The following is a 15643-nucleotide window of genomic DNA, read 5'->3' as shown; positions in this document are numbered from 1 at the left end:
CTTGCAGTATGCATTCAAGGGTCGACAGCCAATGAACTATTCACGAATGTTACGAAAGATCATCCTTTGAGTGAATCCACTCCGGTCGGACCAAACTCCAGCGACGGAGACGATGCCGACTCCGACGGGATTCAGGCTGGTGAGGGTCTCCGCCAAGAAATGAATTTCCGGCTGTGTCGCGGCCGCGAGGACCGGAGGTGGGTTTTGTCGGGCCTGAGCCATGATGTTCTGGGGCTTGAAGATGGGTTCATGGGTTTATCCCGATGGGAAAGGTGACGAGAAGAGAAAAAAGGAGCTAAATATCATTGAACCTGCGGTTCTGAACAGACGAACACCACTCTCAAATTTGGTGCTGAGTTGATTTCGAAATTGGGCTGCTCGTCTTCACAGGACAGGAAGGAGAACAAATTCTCAGTCCACGGCGAGCATGACTACCTATGCACCACAAGAGCCAACCAACTCTATCACTTGTCATAGTTGTCAATCGCGATACGTTGCGCCCCCAAACAGTCACTGCCGAGGTCCTACATATGAAAGAGGCCAAGTCCATTTAGTCAAAGGCGAGTCCTTGGTGCAATCCTGGGGTCATGGCCTAGTGCCCAGCCCATACATACCCCAGATTGATGAAGCTCTCTAGAAGGACGCCAGCGCTGTTGGCCGTTCGTCTCCCGTCATTTTAGCTGATCATACAAGGATCCCCCCCTGTATCTGCAATGGAAATGCAACTCTGCTAGCGCCCTCCATTAAGCTCATCCGCTCGTCCGTTTTCCAGCAATCCAGAACCAACGGGCTGGACCTGTGATCAAGTCAACAAACAATGGCATGTGTCTCTTGCAGCTCAATCGACGAAACACCCAACGAGACTTTGGGACCCCTGGCATGTGCTTGAGCTTCCCACGCTACAGGCATCAGATCTTACCGCATTAGGAGCATGGAAAACAACCTCGGCACTCGGGCCAGCACTGCCGACCCCCGACGCCAGCCGGACCTCCTTTCAGCTGTCCGGGTGACGCGCATTGTCTCCCCATGTACGGATACAAGAAGTCTCTCTCATCAAAGACCATTGTGTGAAACTGCCACCTCATTTTTTGCCTGATCTGTCCTCTCTTAACTCAATTCGAATTTGGGCAGAACAACTCAAGAAAAGGAAAATGGTCACTACTGTGAAGAACGCGCCACGTGGCGCGACACCCGCTCCGCGCCAGTCTCTCACTGTCGTCGACAACCGCACCGGAAAGTCTTACGAGCTGCCCATCACTCACAACTCCGTCCAGGCTACGGATATCAAGAAGATCAAGGCCGCGAGAGGCAACGACCGCGCCGAGGATGAGACGGACCAGGGTCTCCGCGTGTACGACCCGGCCTACATGAACACCGCCGTCGTGCAGAGCAACATCACATACATCAACGGCCAGGATGGAATCCTCCGGTACCGCGGGTACCCTATCCAGCAGCTGGTGAACAAGTCGCACTTCCTCGAGAGCGCGTTCCTCCTCATCTACGGCGAGCTGCCGACGTCGACGCAGTACAACAAGTGGCAGGATGAGATCATGCACCACACCTACATCCACAGCGACATCGAGGGCATGTTCAAGTCCTTCCGTTACGACACGCACCCCATGGCCATGCTTCAGTCCTCCTTCTCCGCCCTGGGTGCCTTCGCGCCCGAGTCCAACCCCAGCTTGCAGGGTCAGAAGCTCTACACCAACGCCGCGTCCGGCGACCCGGAGGCCCTCAAGATGCTCGACAAGCAGATCCTCCGCATCATCGGCAAGGCTCCCACCCTCGCGGCCGCTTCCTACCGCATGCGCCAGGGCAGACCGTTCAACCGCCCCGCCCAGGGCCTCAGCTACACCGGCAACTTCCTCTACCTCCTCGACCACCTCAGCGGCCACGAGTACCAGCCCCACCCGGTCCTCGAGAAGGCCCTGGACGCGCTCTTCATCATCCACGCCGACCACGAGGTGAACTGCTCCACGGCGACCGTTCTCCAGGTCGGCTCCAGTCTCGTCGACCCGTACAGCGTCGTCTCCGCGGGCTGCGCCGCGCTCTACGGCCCCAGCCACGGCGGCGCCAGCGAGAGCGCCATCCGCATGCTGATGGAGATCGGCAGCCCCGAGAACGTGCCCGCCTTCATGGCCAAGGTCGAGAAGCGCGAGCGCGTGCTGGTTGGCTTCGGCCACCGCGTGTACAAGAACGTCGACCCGCGCTCGACGGCCATCCGCCAGCTGGCCGAGGAGGTCTTCGCCGTCACGGGCCGCAACCAGCTCCTGGACACGGCGCTCGAGCTCGCAAAGTACGCGCGCGAGAGCGAGTTCATGAAGAAGCGCAACCTGTACCCCAACGTCGACTTCTACTCCGGCCTCATCTACCAGGCCATGGGCTTCCCGCTCGACTTCTACCCGGTGCTGTTCGCCGTGCCGCGCTGCGTGGGCTGGCTGGCGCACTGGAGGCAGCAGATGCTGCAGAAGGGCGGCGTCAAGATCTGGCGCCCGAGGCAGCTGTACATTGGCGAGGGAGAGCGGAACTACGTCGACGCCGCGCAGAGGAAGGAGAGGGAGAATAAGTCCGTGTTTGACGAGCCGGTGCAGGTCAGCCACGGCGGAGACAGCAAGCGTAACGAGCTTGCGACGTACAAGGATGAGATGGGTCAGCCTTGGAGGGGTCGCGCGAAGCTCTGAGTGAGTCGGGCTGGGTGGGTGGTGTACACGGCGTACGGTTATTAGATTGACTGGTAGAGGCGACAAATGTTTTGTTTAGATAGCATGTTAGATTATGGACACATTTCGCTCTTCCCATGATGATCGGAGTCGCCATGAGCCGGGCCAAAGTGAGGAAGCGTGCTTGCTTCTCAGTGTTCTTGAAGAATGGTGCAAAAATGCAAAATGAAATGTTCCGAAACCGAGAATCGAACTCGGGGCTATGCCTAACCTCTCACAGAGATGAGAGGGCATCATGTTGGCCACTACACCATATCGGATGTTGTTGAAAACTCTGCGCACAATGTGATGATTATCGCCGGGACGTTGTGGAGTTGAGGGTAGGTGCAGCAAGGGTGGGACCGACTTGGCGGCTTCCGTGACCTGGATGTTCCCAAAAGCCAGCTCGAGCGGTTGCAAGGCGAACGATCACATGTCATCTTTCGCTTTCAGGCAAAAGACTGGTCAAACGAATTAGATTACAACTTGATTTAACGATTTGATGCTGGCAGCCTGTCCTGCTGAGGCTCTTGACAAAGCAGGAACTTTTCATTCTTGGTTAATGTAACCCGCCTCTATTAAAGCAAACTGCAACGCGTGAATCATGCTCATTAGGCATCGTCATCTGACAAATGCCTCTGTTTGCCTCCTCTCAAACCTGCTATTCCTCTAGACTCGCCCACAGGTGAAATCACTTTTGTTCAATTGGACGGTAACATCACCTGCTACCCGCGCTCGAGTATCCGTTGCCACCCTTCTCCCGCATCTCCTTCTCATTGGTCATGGTCCTGCTGCCCAGAGTCGGCGAAGACTCAAGCTCGACGCCGCCAATGGTGTAGTAGTGGCCGAAGACACGACTCTCGAGATCCGGGTTGGCGCCATGCTGCTTGTGCGACTGGCGACGGAAGTAGATGCGCTTGGCCCACTTCCAGGCCTCGATACCGGCGAAGAACAGAATGGCGCACACGAAAACGATGCCCCACTCCCAGGTGATGGGAGCATGCTTGAACACCTTAGTGTTGAGGACGGGAATGTAGGTGAGCGGGAAGATGGTCACGAAGCCGATGATGATGGCGAAGAACAGGAGCTTGTTGCGCCAGGTATCCCAGAACCACTGAGTAAAGTACTTCTTGCTCTTGGGCTGCATGCGGAAGAAGGAGCGTCGCATGTTGACCATTTCCCAGGCGAGAAAGAGCGCGAACCAGGTGAGTGCGGCGAAACAGGTAGCGCGGGCGCGGTACACGGTGTCGCAGCGGTCGGAGTAATCGTTGTTGCAGTTCACGCCAAAGTCACCGTTGCCCCAGCCGAACATGACGAGCAAGAAGGACGCAAGGCAAAGGGCGGCGGTCCAGAGACCGTAGACGAGCATGTCGAGCATGAGCTCCCAGGTGAAGACGCCAATCTTCATCTGTTCGAGTTGTTAGCATTAATTGGACAAATAACAGGTTGTGAGCACCACTTACGTCTTGCGGCGGTCGATCCATAATATCAGGTGCAGCGACTTCAAAGCCGAGCGCCATATCAGGAAGACCGGAAGTGATCATGATAATCCACATGACCTCTACAGGGGCCAGTGGGAAAACGGACAGGCCACTCTCATCCTTGAATGCTAAACCAATGAGCAGAGTGCAAGCCTGGGCGACGTTACAGGCCAACACGTGCAAAACGAATTTCTGGATGTTGTCGAACATACGACGACCTTCTTCGACAGCGTTAAGAATCGAGGCAAAGTTATCGTCCGTGAGAATGATATCAGATGCCTCCTTGGCAACATCGGAGCCGCTCTCGCCCATCGCAATGCCGACATCCGCGCGCTTCAAACTAGGCGAATCGTTGACGCCATCACCGGTCATGGCCACGAAGCGCCTACGTCGGTGGAGGGCCTCAATCATACGCACCTTGGTCTGGGGCGCACAGCGCGCGACGACAAGAGGCAGACGGGGCAGTTTGTCAATCTCATCATCAGAGAGCTTGTCGAAGTCGCTAGCGGCCATAACCATAGTCCTTGCGACAACGGAAGAGATCTCGTTCATGCGGGTGGGAAGGATTCCGACCTCCAGAGCGATGGCACGCGCGGTTTCGGGGTGATCGCCAGTCAACATATGGACGCTGACACCAGCCTGGTGAAATTGCTTGACGGAAGGCGCAGACTCAGGGCGAGGAGGATCATAAAGACCGATGAGGCCGCGGAAGGTAAGCTCCTTCTCAAAGTTTGCGCGGTCCAAGTTTTCATGGCTGTCAACGGTACCAATGTCAGACTTGCTAGCAAAGGCAAGGACACGAAGACCAAGGCGAGCAAGCGCCTCCATGTTCCTCAAGATATCGTTCTCAATGTCCTTGGTGAGATCGACAACCTCGTCGCCCATTTGGATTTTGGGGCAGGAAGAGATGACGCGCTCAACGGCACCCTTGGTGAAAAGCCAGGTCTTGCTTTCCTTCCCATCACTGCCAGCCTCGGTGTCCTCGAAGATTACGGACATCTTCTTGACGTCGGAGTCAAAGGGGAACTCAGCGATTTGGCGCCATCGGCTGTTCTCGCCGGAGAAACGGAGGCGGTTCCAGTTGAAGCGGGAGGCGAAAACTTGAATAGCAATTTCGGTCGGGTCGCCACGGGCATGCCACTCGCCCTCAGCGGTCTTGTGGACATTGGCCAGGTTGGCGAGCGAGGCGATGTTGAAGTAGTCAATGAGGACTCTGCTTTGGAGGACCATCTCTCCGGGGCCAGAGATCTGCTCGCCCTCGCCGTCCTGGCCTTGGAAGTCAATGTCCTTGGGCTGTGCCGGCTGAAGACCGAGGTCGCCAACGGTAGGGTTGAAGGGCTCCTTAGTATTGCTGACAGAAAAGGTTCCTTTTCCGGGGATCCAGGCCTTGCGAACAACCATCTTTCCTTGGGTCAGAGTTCCGGTCTTATCGGAGCAAATGTCTGGAATGTATTAGTAGCGAAACAAGGGCATCGATACAGTTGACTCACTCGTGACGCCCCCGAGAGCCTCCAAACTCTTTAGCTGGCGGACAATGACATGGCGCTGGACCATTCTCTTGGTACCAGCAGCCATTGTAATAGTCAAAACGACGACCAAGGATGCAGGGATCATGGCGAGACCAGTAGCAACAGCGTAGATGACAACTTCTTGCGTCGTGTTGAAGTCGTTGGCACCCAAAACGATCAGGGCGCAGACGACAGCGGTGCCGAAAAGCAGGATCGCGAGCTTAGACAACTTTCTCTGGAGGGGCGTTCCTACATTCACTCCAAGGAAGCGTCCAACAGCGTCGGAGAGGGTGAGCCCCCATGCCTGGACGTAGCGGGCCAAGGAAGCAGAGCCGTCTTCCTTGCGCTTAACGTCGCGGCGGCGAGAGTTCTTGCCTCTGAGGGCGGCGGCGATCTGGCCAATTTCGGTGTACATTCCAGTAGCGAAAACGATGCCGCGAGCGCGCCCCTTTGTGACTGTTGAAGAGCTGTAAGCGACGTTGAGACGGTCACCGGGGCCGGTATCGTCCTGGAATGTCTGCGCGGCCTCCTTGCGGATGGGAAGAGACTCTCCCGTCAGGAGAGCCTCGTTGGTCTCGAAGTTGACGGCTTCGACAATGCGCACATCAGCAGGGATTGTGTCACCAGTCTTGAGCTCAACCATATCGCCAGGAACAATCTCGACGGTAGGGACTGTGACATTTCTACCCTGGCGGACCGCCTGGGCCGTTGGTGAGCTGAGAGAACGAAGGGAATCCATGGTCTTTGCGGCCTTGAACTCTTGGTGAAAGCCGACGACGATGTTGAGTGTGATGACGCCTGCTACGACAGCACCTTCGATCCAGGATTTGATTCCAAAAGAAGCACCCATGGCCAAGATGAGGACCTAGTCGAGCCAGTTAGCCAGCTTCAAACGAGACTACCAAGCGTGGTTCTTACTAAGGTCATGGCATTGGCAATTTGTCCGATGAGAATTTTGATGGGTTGGACGCCTTTGTCGGCGCCAAATTCGTTACGGCCATACTCGTCAAGACGAGTCTTGGCCTCTTCTGGGGTCAGACCATCATCAGGGTTGGCTCTGAGCTCCCGGATTACTTCTTCAGTAGACAGGGCATGTGCCGGACGAGACAGTGGCTTGTTAGACTGGCCAGAGACGTGGTTGGCCATCGCCTCGGCCTCGGGATCCTTCTTGCCCATGTTGAATGTCTTTCAGTTCAAGTATGGGTAATCCAGACCACGGTGGTTAAGGGGCAGAGGGCGGGAATGGGGCGGTGTCGTGCGATCCTCAACGAGATCTCCGGGCGGTGCCAAGACTCGACGTCGGATCCAATCGGAGGGTTAGGAGTTTATTTGGCTCTTGACGAATGCGGCATGGAACGGGCAAAAGTGTGAGTGCTCTTATCCAGGTTCAAGCACTTTTACCCCCTTCAGATCAAGAGAACAGGCGTGCATAGGAAGAAAGAGGAAGATAGAGAGGTGGCCGAGGGGAAGAGATGATGTCTGTTGATATCGAGAGTTGGAGGAAACCCAAGCCCAAAATATTCGGGGGGCTTGGAGAAGATGTAGTCTTGGTCCGCCGGGAGAAGCGCCCACACGACTCTCGGCGTTATGACTTCATAACGATAGGCAAGCAAAGGATACGGAAGAAAGCGCCCCCATCTTCCTGCGTATCTTACCCCTCGAAGCCGCAACGTTCTTCGAAGAGTGAGTGCCCGTTGGGTACATGCTCCTTCAGCCTTGGCGGCTCTTCGCGGGGCTCTGCCTGGGTCTGCCTGGGGTAAGGACCCCGGGCTCGCTTTCCATGGCGTTGGAGCTGCAAAGTCCAAAAGTTGCTCGAGGACACGCGAGCTGTTCACGAGCACGCCATCCAGATTTCGGTGGAAACTCTACGCTCCTGCCTGCCATGTTTGGCCGCCGAGAGTCTGGGCAGCGGGCCTCATTCTGGGCATTTTGTATTCGGAGAGGTCGTGGGCGAGCCTGGGCATCGTAATTCGCTCTTAATTGTGTATCGGTACCTACTCCGCCATATACTAGGCTGCCCCGAGACATGGGAAAGGAGGGGGTGGATGCTGTGGTGATGTTTTCGGTGATCAAAATGGCCGTGCCCAGAAAGATAGGAACGATACTTTTGGGTTTTCTCCACTACGCCCTCGGCCAGTTAGCACACGAGTATGCCTTCCAAGGAACGCCCGGTGCGGGGGACCACTCCTTCTAGAAGGCTACCAGGGTGCTGCCAGGTCTGCAGTAGTGTGCCTCAAGATATTATGTGTATCGATATCTATCTGCATGCAAGCCTTATTGGATACATATGGCGGCGTAGCTTCCGTAGCGCGGCAGGGTTGAAGTCTGTCCAAGGTCAGTCAGTCCAGTCCTCAAGTCTCTGTCTGCATGCACTGCGCCTGGCGGACACGCGTGGAGATGGATCTAGTTCTCCATTCTAGTATACTTCAGTGAACCGGCCAATTTGGCCGGACTGATTCCCGGGGAGTCCTGGACGTCGAGGACTACAAACAACAGAAGTCCACGTCTAGTGTAGGAGGATGGATGTGGAGACGCCGGCGGCGGTGATTGCGGCGGGTGCAAGGGCTCTGAACGGCCAAGATATTGCCCAGAGGCTCCTTCCTGGCGACGCGGGTTGGAGTCCGCTGGACGAGACTTGCGTTCCTCCGCCAGGGTCTTGTAGAGCCGAGAGGAGAAGAGGACCCCGGGGCATGCAGTTGGGAATGAACCACGTCTCGGCGCCATTCCTCCACCCGGCGCAACCCCTGCGTTTTGTTGCCGACGTCCGGCTTGTTGCGTTCTACACAACCTTACGCGACCTCTCACAACAGGAACCCAGGCCGGTGCTAACGTCCCAAGTAAGTGTCGCTGTGAGCAAGTGACGTACGCACCATACGACGCGCGCACCATGTGCTCAGGTGCTTAGGAGGCCTCTTGCAGTGCTGCGCAAGTATAAAGCGCCGTGTTTGGTCCGGCCCTTGGAGTGGCAACCGGGGGCTTTGAGAAGAGCCGTCAGCTTCGAAGACAACACAACAGCCAGAGACAATCGAGACCTCCGAGAAGCTCATCCGGGCGCCAAACATGGCAACCGTGGAAATCCGAAATCGAATGAGATCGGGGGCCTCCGTCTCTCCCTCTGCCCGAACATCAACGTTCCGTCACACCATCTCTGCACCGCAGAGCATCAATCGTGGTCTCTGATAGTACCGTTTCTCGACTCCAATGCCGGTCAGGCTTGCTTTTGGCCCCTTGCACACGAGAAAGCCTGCCCAGAGAGGCGCCCAGATTGTCGCTGCGAGCCCCGTGGTGAAGTAGAGAGGAGGAACCGGGATACTGTCCCGGTGTAAGCGATACACGACGTCCCGGGCGCGATACGGGCGGGGGAGGACGGGTCCCGCCGAGAAACACAGCCACCCCGAGTGAGACGCCCAGATGCTCGGCGGCGGAAGAGACTGGTGGAGCAGAGAAGGGGCCCGGTTTTGGGGACTCATGGAAATGTGTCGAAGTTATCGTGGGATCCTCAGATAGGATGATGCTCGGTGTCATGGCGGGATGGTCCCAAGAGGACCAAGACCAAGACCAAGACCGTCACTAACCAGCTGCAGCCATGCTAGAACTGCGTATCATGATGCTGCAATGCTTGCGGGATGCTCGGGGGAGATTACTTCGGGTCCTCTCCGCCAATGTCTCCCAGCCTGCCAGCCATCCTTCTTTCGGCGTTTCGAGGGTAGGCTGACGATGGTATTGGGCAGCGGACGTCTTGGCCGCCCCGGCGGTGGGACATCGGATGGGGGCCAGCTGGATCTTGGATGGCCAGCCAAGGGTTTTTGGGCAAGTTGGCGGTTGCTTGGCATTTGGCACGTCAACTGAAAATTCCTGAGCTGGGCGCCGCCGCCGCTCGTCGGGAGTACACTTTTCCTCTCCTCCAGCGGCGCCGTCGGTTGGCGGTTCTGGTCATTCCATCTCTTCGTCTTGAGGGCGATAACTCAAACTCCGGGACCAGGGTTCACAATTTTTTGATTCTCAACTCCAATCATCCATGGATACGACCATCTGGGAGCTCGCGGGCTGTTGTTGGAGGGGCGATGGAGGGGCGATGGAGGGGCGCTCCCTGGTGAGGTCATGAAGAACAACCCTTGTCACCCCAGCATTTCCCCCGCCCATCCACTGATAAGTTTGCACACACCTCCAGCTCCTTCGATGTTTTGTTTCTTCCTCTTGGTCGTTGCCGATTGTCTGTGCCCTTTGCCCAGAAATCCAGACTCGCCTCGCCTGTGTCTTTCGCAGAGAAGACCGGCTTCGTTGACCTATCGTAGGATGCGTAGGAAAACCCCCCCGCTTACCAAGGATACCAAGACCTGTGTCACCAACAAACTTTACGTCACAAGAGAAATAGTCTTCTCTTGTGCACTCACTGGATCTGCGATTCAATGCACACCTGAGTCGTTGCAATTTGCAGCCAAGGCTCTTGGCTCGAAGTAGAGGAGTTGTTGCTAGGATTGGAGCTTCAACAGAGTCGACAGTGGAACCAGGGACGACGACGACGACGAAGAAGAAGAAGAAGAAGAAGACGGAACGAAAGGAGATCGGGAGCAGAGACGACGACGGCAGAGTCACAGAAGACACGGCCATTGCAACATATTTAGTCGCCTAGCAATGTGTTTTGGGTTTGTGAGCGTAGCGGTATGTAAGATAGTGTGCGGGGGAGCTCTTGATTGACTGCTTGGCTCGACGAGTGATTGAAGTGCCGTACCTGCCGCGTACGTTATCTGCTGTCGATCATAGGTAACATTGGCGGTCATCTGACCAACAAGCTCCTCTTCAGCTGTCCTGCCTCCATTAAATGCTTGCTCAGGTCGCTTCTGCAGCAATTGATCAACTGCTATTCTGTTGAAACTGCAAAACTGTGTGAACCATTGCACGTCGTCGCATCGCGACATTGTTACAAGCTCCATAAAAGAGCTCGAAATCATTATAAAACAGTCGTGGGAAGCTGCGATGCTCCCCGCAGCGCTACAGGCGAGGGGATGGACGAAGTCGGCATAATCTTGCTCACGCTGTTCCTCTTCCTCCTCGTCCTGGGTCCACTGTACAGACCGTGCTGAAGCCTTGAGTTCCCCGCAAACACAGGGCGACGAGAGCTGACATGCCCCTCTCGAGTAGAATCTGCGTCACGTATTCGCGAGTCAAGGACCACCGAAGATTCAATCCTAAATCGTCCAGGGTTGGAGATGCTCGTCGAAAGCTGAGCACTGTATCCGAATGCACCACAATCGGCCCGGAAAAGCTGGACATGGAGTCGAGTCTGAATCAACACGACTCAGCGCCCGAGTGGTGAGTACTCGCCGTATGTTCTCCAGCCCGGCGTAGCACTAGGATGGGCCTGTCTTTGCGAGATGGCAGGCAGGGAGCTGGTCAGCACTTCGCATGCCGTCGCTGTCGCTGACTGTTGCTGCTGACAGTCCCATATGCATCGGGCCACTGTTCGTCCCAAGCAACATCCATACGACTGGCTCAAGCCCGATGCAGGCAGTGCCCTCGCATGCTTCGGGCTCGGGCGGGGGCAGCGATGTTCCAGAAGAAAGTGGAGGGCGACAGACGCATAGGGGTTTTGGCATTCGCAGTGTCCTGGAGAAGCTTGCAGCGAGCAATTGCAACTGGCGTGTGATGCAACTATGGAACGAGAAGACGGGCAACTCGGAGGGCGACTCGGGCGACGACGATATCCTGACGCTCAAGAGCTGTCACCACGCTTTTCACGCCAAGTGTCTTTCATCTTGGTTCTTGATTGAGCGGTACGACTGTCCCGTCTGCCGGAGCCCGTACTGGCAGACGCGGGAAATGAGGGCCCGGGCGGCATCCGCACCATCGGGGGCCGGTGGCGGCCGTAATGGCGGAATTGCGAGTCCGGCGCCTGCAAGGGTTCGCGGGCTCACGGTTGAGCGACTTAGCGTGCCAATTCTTTGATGTGAGGACTGGGTGATGATTGGTTTGTCATTGGCTTGTCAACTGGTGATTTCGTTGTTTTTCTTTTGCAGATGATACCCGGCGGAGGAGCGCAGAAGAAACGTGACTGTCATTCTTGATCAGCGACTGAGATAGCGCAATTGAATTTTCTGCGACGATGCAGAGGGACCGAGATCGACGAGTGCCGTGACACGACACCAGCGACGGTGGGATCGAGATCGCATCGTCATGGGCGGAGGTTTTGCTCAGCTAGGCGGGCGCTTTAGACTTGGGGGGAGGGGGCGCAGGGCGTTGCACCGTACTATGTAGCTTAGAGCCAGAGCACGGTATCGATGGCGATCTGCAGTGTGAGGTCCTGCATTGACTTGGGTCAGGTGTCGTGGTATCGCCGGAGCATTCGTAGATATGCTGGGCTGGGTTCGGTGAGCTTGTCAACGGCCTGAGCCGAAGCCCACATTGGACCAGGGGATGAAGCATCTGGATCCAATGCGAATGGTGACGGGTTGTCGGGCTGGCGGAGCTTGTCTTCCTGAGGTGGGTTGGTCATCAAGCTTCATCGAAGAGCGCCTAGGGAGAGCTGTCTAGAACGGGGCAAGTGCAGTGGCCGGGTGCTCGGTGAGACACATCCGCTAGGGCAGGCAGGACGCGGAAGGAGTGAACCACAGTTCTCGTCGGGTCGCTGCTGTCATCGTGGCGTAACGCTGCAAAAATCCGCGTCCAGGCCCAACGGACCACCATGCATTGGACTTTCCCAGTGACGTCGAAGCTCCCGCCGACGATTCGTTTGGGGACCAATGACGCGGTTGAAATGGACCAAGCTCCTCCCCACAATCCACCTCGCGCCTTCCACTTGCCTTCCACCTGCCACCGGTGGGTGCACCTGCCTTCTGTCTCTCTTTCCCCTTCCTCCTCCCTTCCCACCTATAGGACAGGTCCACGGGTGACTTCATCGTACCTTCCATTATTCGTGTGTTCCTTCTCAACCGAAGCGAAGGCAGGCAGGTACCTAGCGAGAAAAAGAAAAGCAAAAGGAAAGACCTACCCTTGCCGCGTGCCTGGCCTGTGCCTGTGTCTGAGAAGGCGAGGGGCCTTCCCTTACCGAGATCGAAATGCCCATCCGCCACTGCACTAGACCCATCACAAAGGAAAGAATTGCATGGCGTCGCCGGCAGGCATTACATCTTCCATCTCACCTCCTACCTACGCACCTACGGTACCTTACCTACCTCGTTGCCATCCGTGCCCGTCTTCAGGCCTCCTGACGACATCCAGTCTCCTCTACCTCTACCTCTCCTTCCGCGCTAACATGCCCTCGTCTTGCCGGCTCTCTCTCTTTCTCTCTTCCTCCTGTCCACAATACAATCCTCTCTTCCCGACTACATCTCTTCTTCTGACCCTTCCAGTCCTCAATAGCTTCTCGCCCGTGCCTGCTATCCGTCGCAAGAAGTCCATGTAAGGCAAGGTACATTCTGACACCCAGGGGATACATGCCTCAGACAGTGCCCACCAGCACAAACACAGACAGACACACAAACACCCACTCTCGAGCATAATCCATCCCCCCCAACGGCCCAGACACACTCATACATCACTCATCCCAATCCATCGTCTTCTACTTCCATCCGTACCTCCCCGGTCTTTGACTGCATGAGGAGCTTTTCGTCCGCCACAGCCAATCAACGGCTTTGCGCAAAGCGTCTTCTCCGTAACACCACACCCGTGCCGTCACCTGTCCCGCCCCTGAGCTCATCACTCGCCCGCTCATTCAGCCTTTCCCTATTGCCTGTGGACTACACTTACAACCCTCCGCTACTTAACTCTCTCGTCATGGCTGCTCCCAAGCGAAGAAAGTCTGCCACTGCTGCTGCTGCTGCTGTTGCCGACGCCGCCATCAAACCCGAGGAGACTACCAATCCAGAAAAGCCCCCCCCTGCCCCCCGGAGGTCCAGTCGCCGTATTCACGACGTCAAGAAAGTCACCGAGGCCGGCGCCGGCATGCGCCCCACCCCTTCCGATCCAGACAAGGAGCCACCTGCCAAGCGCCGCCAGCTCAGTCGCAAGATGCTCAAATCCCACGATGGCGTTCGACATGCCATGAGAGAGCTCAGTGAGATGGAACACCGTCTCCAAAACTCCACCAGGAATCAACGTCTTGTCATTGAAACCAGCCACGTCGTTGGCGGCAACAAGAAACGTCCCGAGGATCAGTCTTGGCGTCCCGTTGTCAAAACGGAGCTGTCCAATCCTGAAGAGCGCGCCCGTGAGGTGGAAGAGCAACGATCAGGGACCCCGGACCTGGATGTCGCCCCTATCGAAGGCCCTGAAGCTGAGGGGGCCATTGCAGACGTCGAAGACGACAAGCTTCGCGAAGAAGACGCCCCCGAGCGGGGCGCAGCGAGAGCACCACCAGTGAATAGCGACTATCTTCCACTGCCTTGGACAGGACGTCTAGGTTATGTATGTGCTCCATGGATTCGTTCTTGTATAAATCGTGCTGATGTCGTTAAAGGCCTGTCTCAACACATATCTACGAGCTGCCAACCCGCCCGTCTTTAGCTCAAGGACATGTCGCATTGCATCTATCATACAGCATCGGCATCCTCTCGCTGATCCAAGTCAGCCTGAGCATGCCACAAAGAACCGACCCGATGACACACAGCCTGCTGATATCAAGCTGGGCCAAAAATATGTCCAAGAGTTGGGATTAGCAAACGCTCGAGACATTGTCAAGATGCTTCAGTGGAATGACAAGTATGGCATCAAGTTCATGCGCCTCAGCTCAGAGATGTTTCCTTTCGCCAGCCACGAGGAATACGGTTATCGACTAGCACCGTTTGCTGCAGATGCTCTTGCCGAGACTGGTAAGGTTGCTGCTCAACTTGGTCATCGGCTAACAACACATCCTGGTCAGTTTACACAACTCGGGTCACCACGTAAGGAGGTCATAGCCAACGCTGTTCGCGATTTGGAGTACCACGATGAGTTGCTCTCGCTTCTACGTCTTCCCGAGCAGCAGGACAAGGATGCGATCATGATTCTTCACATGGGAGGTACCTACGGCGACAAGCCCGCCACTGTGGATCGCTTCCGAACCAACTATGCGAAGCTCAGTCAGTCTATCAAGAATCGTCTCGTGTTGGAAAATGACGACGTTTCCTGGTCGGTACATGATCTGTTGCCCATCTGCGAGGAACTGAACATTCCTATGGTACTCGACTTCCATCATCATAACATCATATTCGACGCGAATGAATTGCGTGAAGGCACAGAGGATATCAGAAAAGTCTTTGATCGTATCCGCGCGACATGGACTCGCAAGGGAATCAGACAGAAGATGCACTACAGCGAATCGTGCCCGGGGGCTGTTACGCCACGAGACCGGAGGAAGCACTCACCACGCGTGAAAACACTACCTCCCTGTCTGCCCGATATGGATCTCATGATCGAGGCCAAGGACAAGGAGCAAGCCGTCTTCGAGCTCATGCGCACATTCAAATTACCTGGTTACGACCTGTTCAACGACGTCGTGCCGTACGAACGAGAGGATGAGTATCGAGCAAATAAGAACGGTGCTGCTAAGAAGAAGCCGAGGAAGCCGAAGAAGAAGAAGAAGGACGATGATGGCGATGAAGAGATGGATGAGGGGGTTGGCGAGGCTGGCCCAACCGAGGCCGAAGCAAAGACAATCCCTCCAGAGGAATTTGCCATGGGCGGCCCGACACGGCGGGTGTATTGGCCTGAGGGCATGGAAGAGTGGCTGAAGCCTAAAAAGAGGGAGGTCAAGCGGAAGTCGACGGTTGTCAAGGACGAGTCATGAGATGTTATCAACTCTATTACCTGTAAACTGTATCATAGGCATTGCACACTATCAATATGTCATTTACGAGGAAAAGACCTTTGACTGGCGTTCAATCCATGGAGTAGGTCAAAAGATGAAATTGTACAGACCTCACTCAGTCAGCGTTGTGGGCCTGGTGATGATCCTGTGGTACACCTGTGGACTGAGATC

General features: G+C 55.9%; 4 protein-coding genes across 4 annotated transcripts; 3 read left to right on the top strand and 1 right to left on the bottom strand.

The window, feature by feature from the left end:
* Window positions 1-1151: 1151 nt before the first annotated feature.
* gltA (Citrate synthase) lies at window positions 1152-2681 on the top strand (the record flags this gene model as incomplete). Its single annotated transcript, XM_037319232.1, has 1 exon — window positions 1152-2681. The coding sequence occupies one exon, from the start codon at window positions 1152-1154 to the stop codon at window positions 2679-2681; it is 1530 nt and encodes a 509-aa protein (XP_037181389.1).
* Window positions 2682-3417: 736 nt separating this feature from the next.
* On the bottom strand, window positions 3418-6864 carry ENA2 (Sodium transport ATPase 2; the record flags this gene model as incomplete). The annotated part of the gene is made up of 4 exons (XM_037319231.1): window positions 3418-4107; window positions 4163-5622; window positions 5671-6553; window positions 6607-6864. The coding sequence occupies 4 exons, from the start codon at window positions 6862-6864 to the stop codon at window positions 3418-3420; spliced, it is 3291 nt and encodes a 1096-aa protein (XP_037181392.1).
* Window positions 6865-10694: 3830 nt separating this feature from the next.
* Window positions 10695-11634, top strand: CGCA056_v003974 (uncharacterized protein; the record flags this gene model as incomplete). Its single annotated transcript, XM_037319230.1, has 3 exons — window positions 10695-10765; window positions 10831-11001; window positions 11130-11634. The coding sequence occupies 3 exons, from the start codon at window positions 10695-10697 to the stop codon at window positions 11632-11634; spliced, it is 747 nt and encodes a 248-aa protein (XP_037181391.1).
* A 1827-nt stretch (window positions 11635-13461) lies between these two features.
* Window positions 13462-15451, top strand: mus-18 (UV-damage endonuclease; the record flags this gene model as incomplete). The annotated part of the gene is made up of 2 exons (XM_037319229.1): window positions 13462-14091; window positions 14144-15451. The coding sequence occupies 2 exons, from the start codon at window positions 13462-13464 to the stop codon at window positions 15449-15451; spliced, it is 1938 nt and encodes a 645-aa protein (XP_037181394.1).
* Between the last annotated feature and the right edge of the window lie 192 nt (window positions 15452-15643).

The sequence above is a fragment of the Colletotrichum aenigma genome (assembly GCF_013390185.1).
Source record: "Colletotrichum aenigma strain Cg56 chromosome Unknown KSG_Cg56_contig03, whole genome shotgun sequence".
NCBI classification, from domain to species: domain Eukaryota; kingdom Fungi; phylum Ascomycota; class Sordariomycetes; order Glomerellales; family Glomerellaceae; genus Colletotrichum; species Colletotrichum aenigma.
Note: the sequence above shows the minus strand (reverse complement) of the source record. Positions and strands in the feature narration are given on the sequence as shown.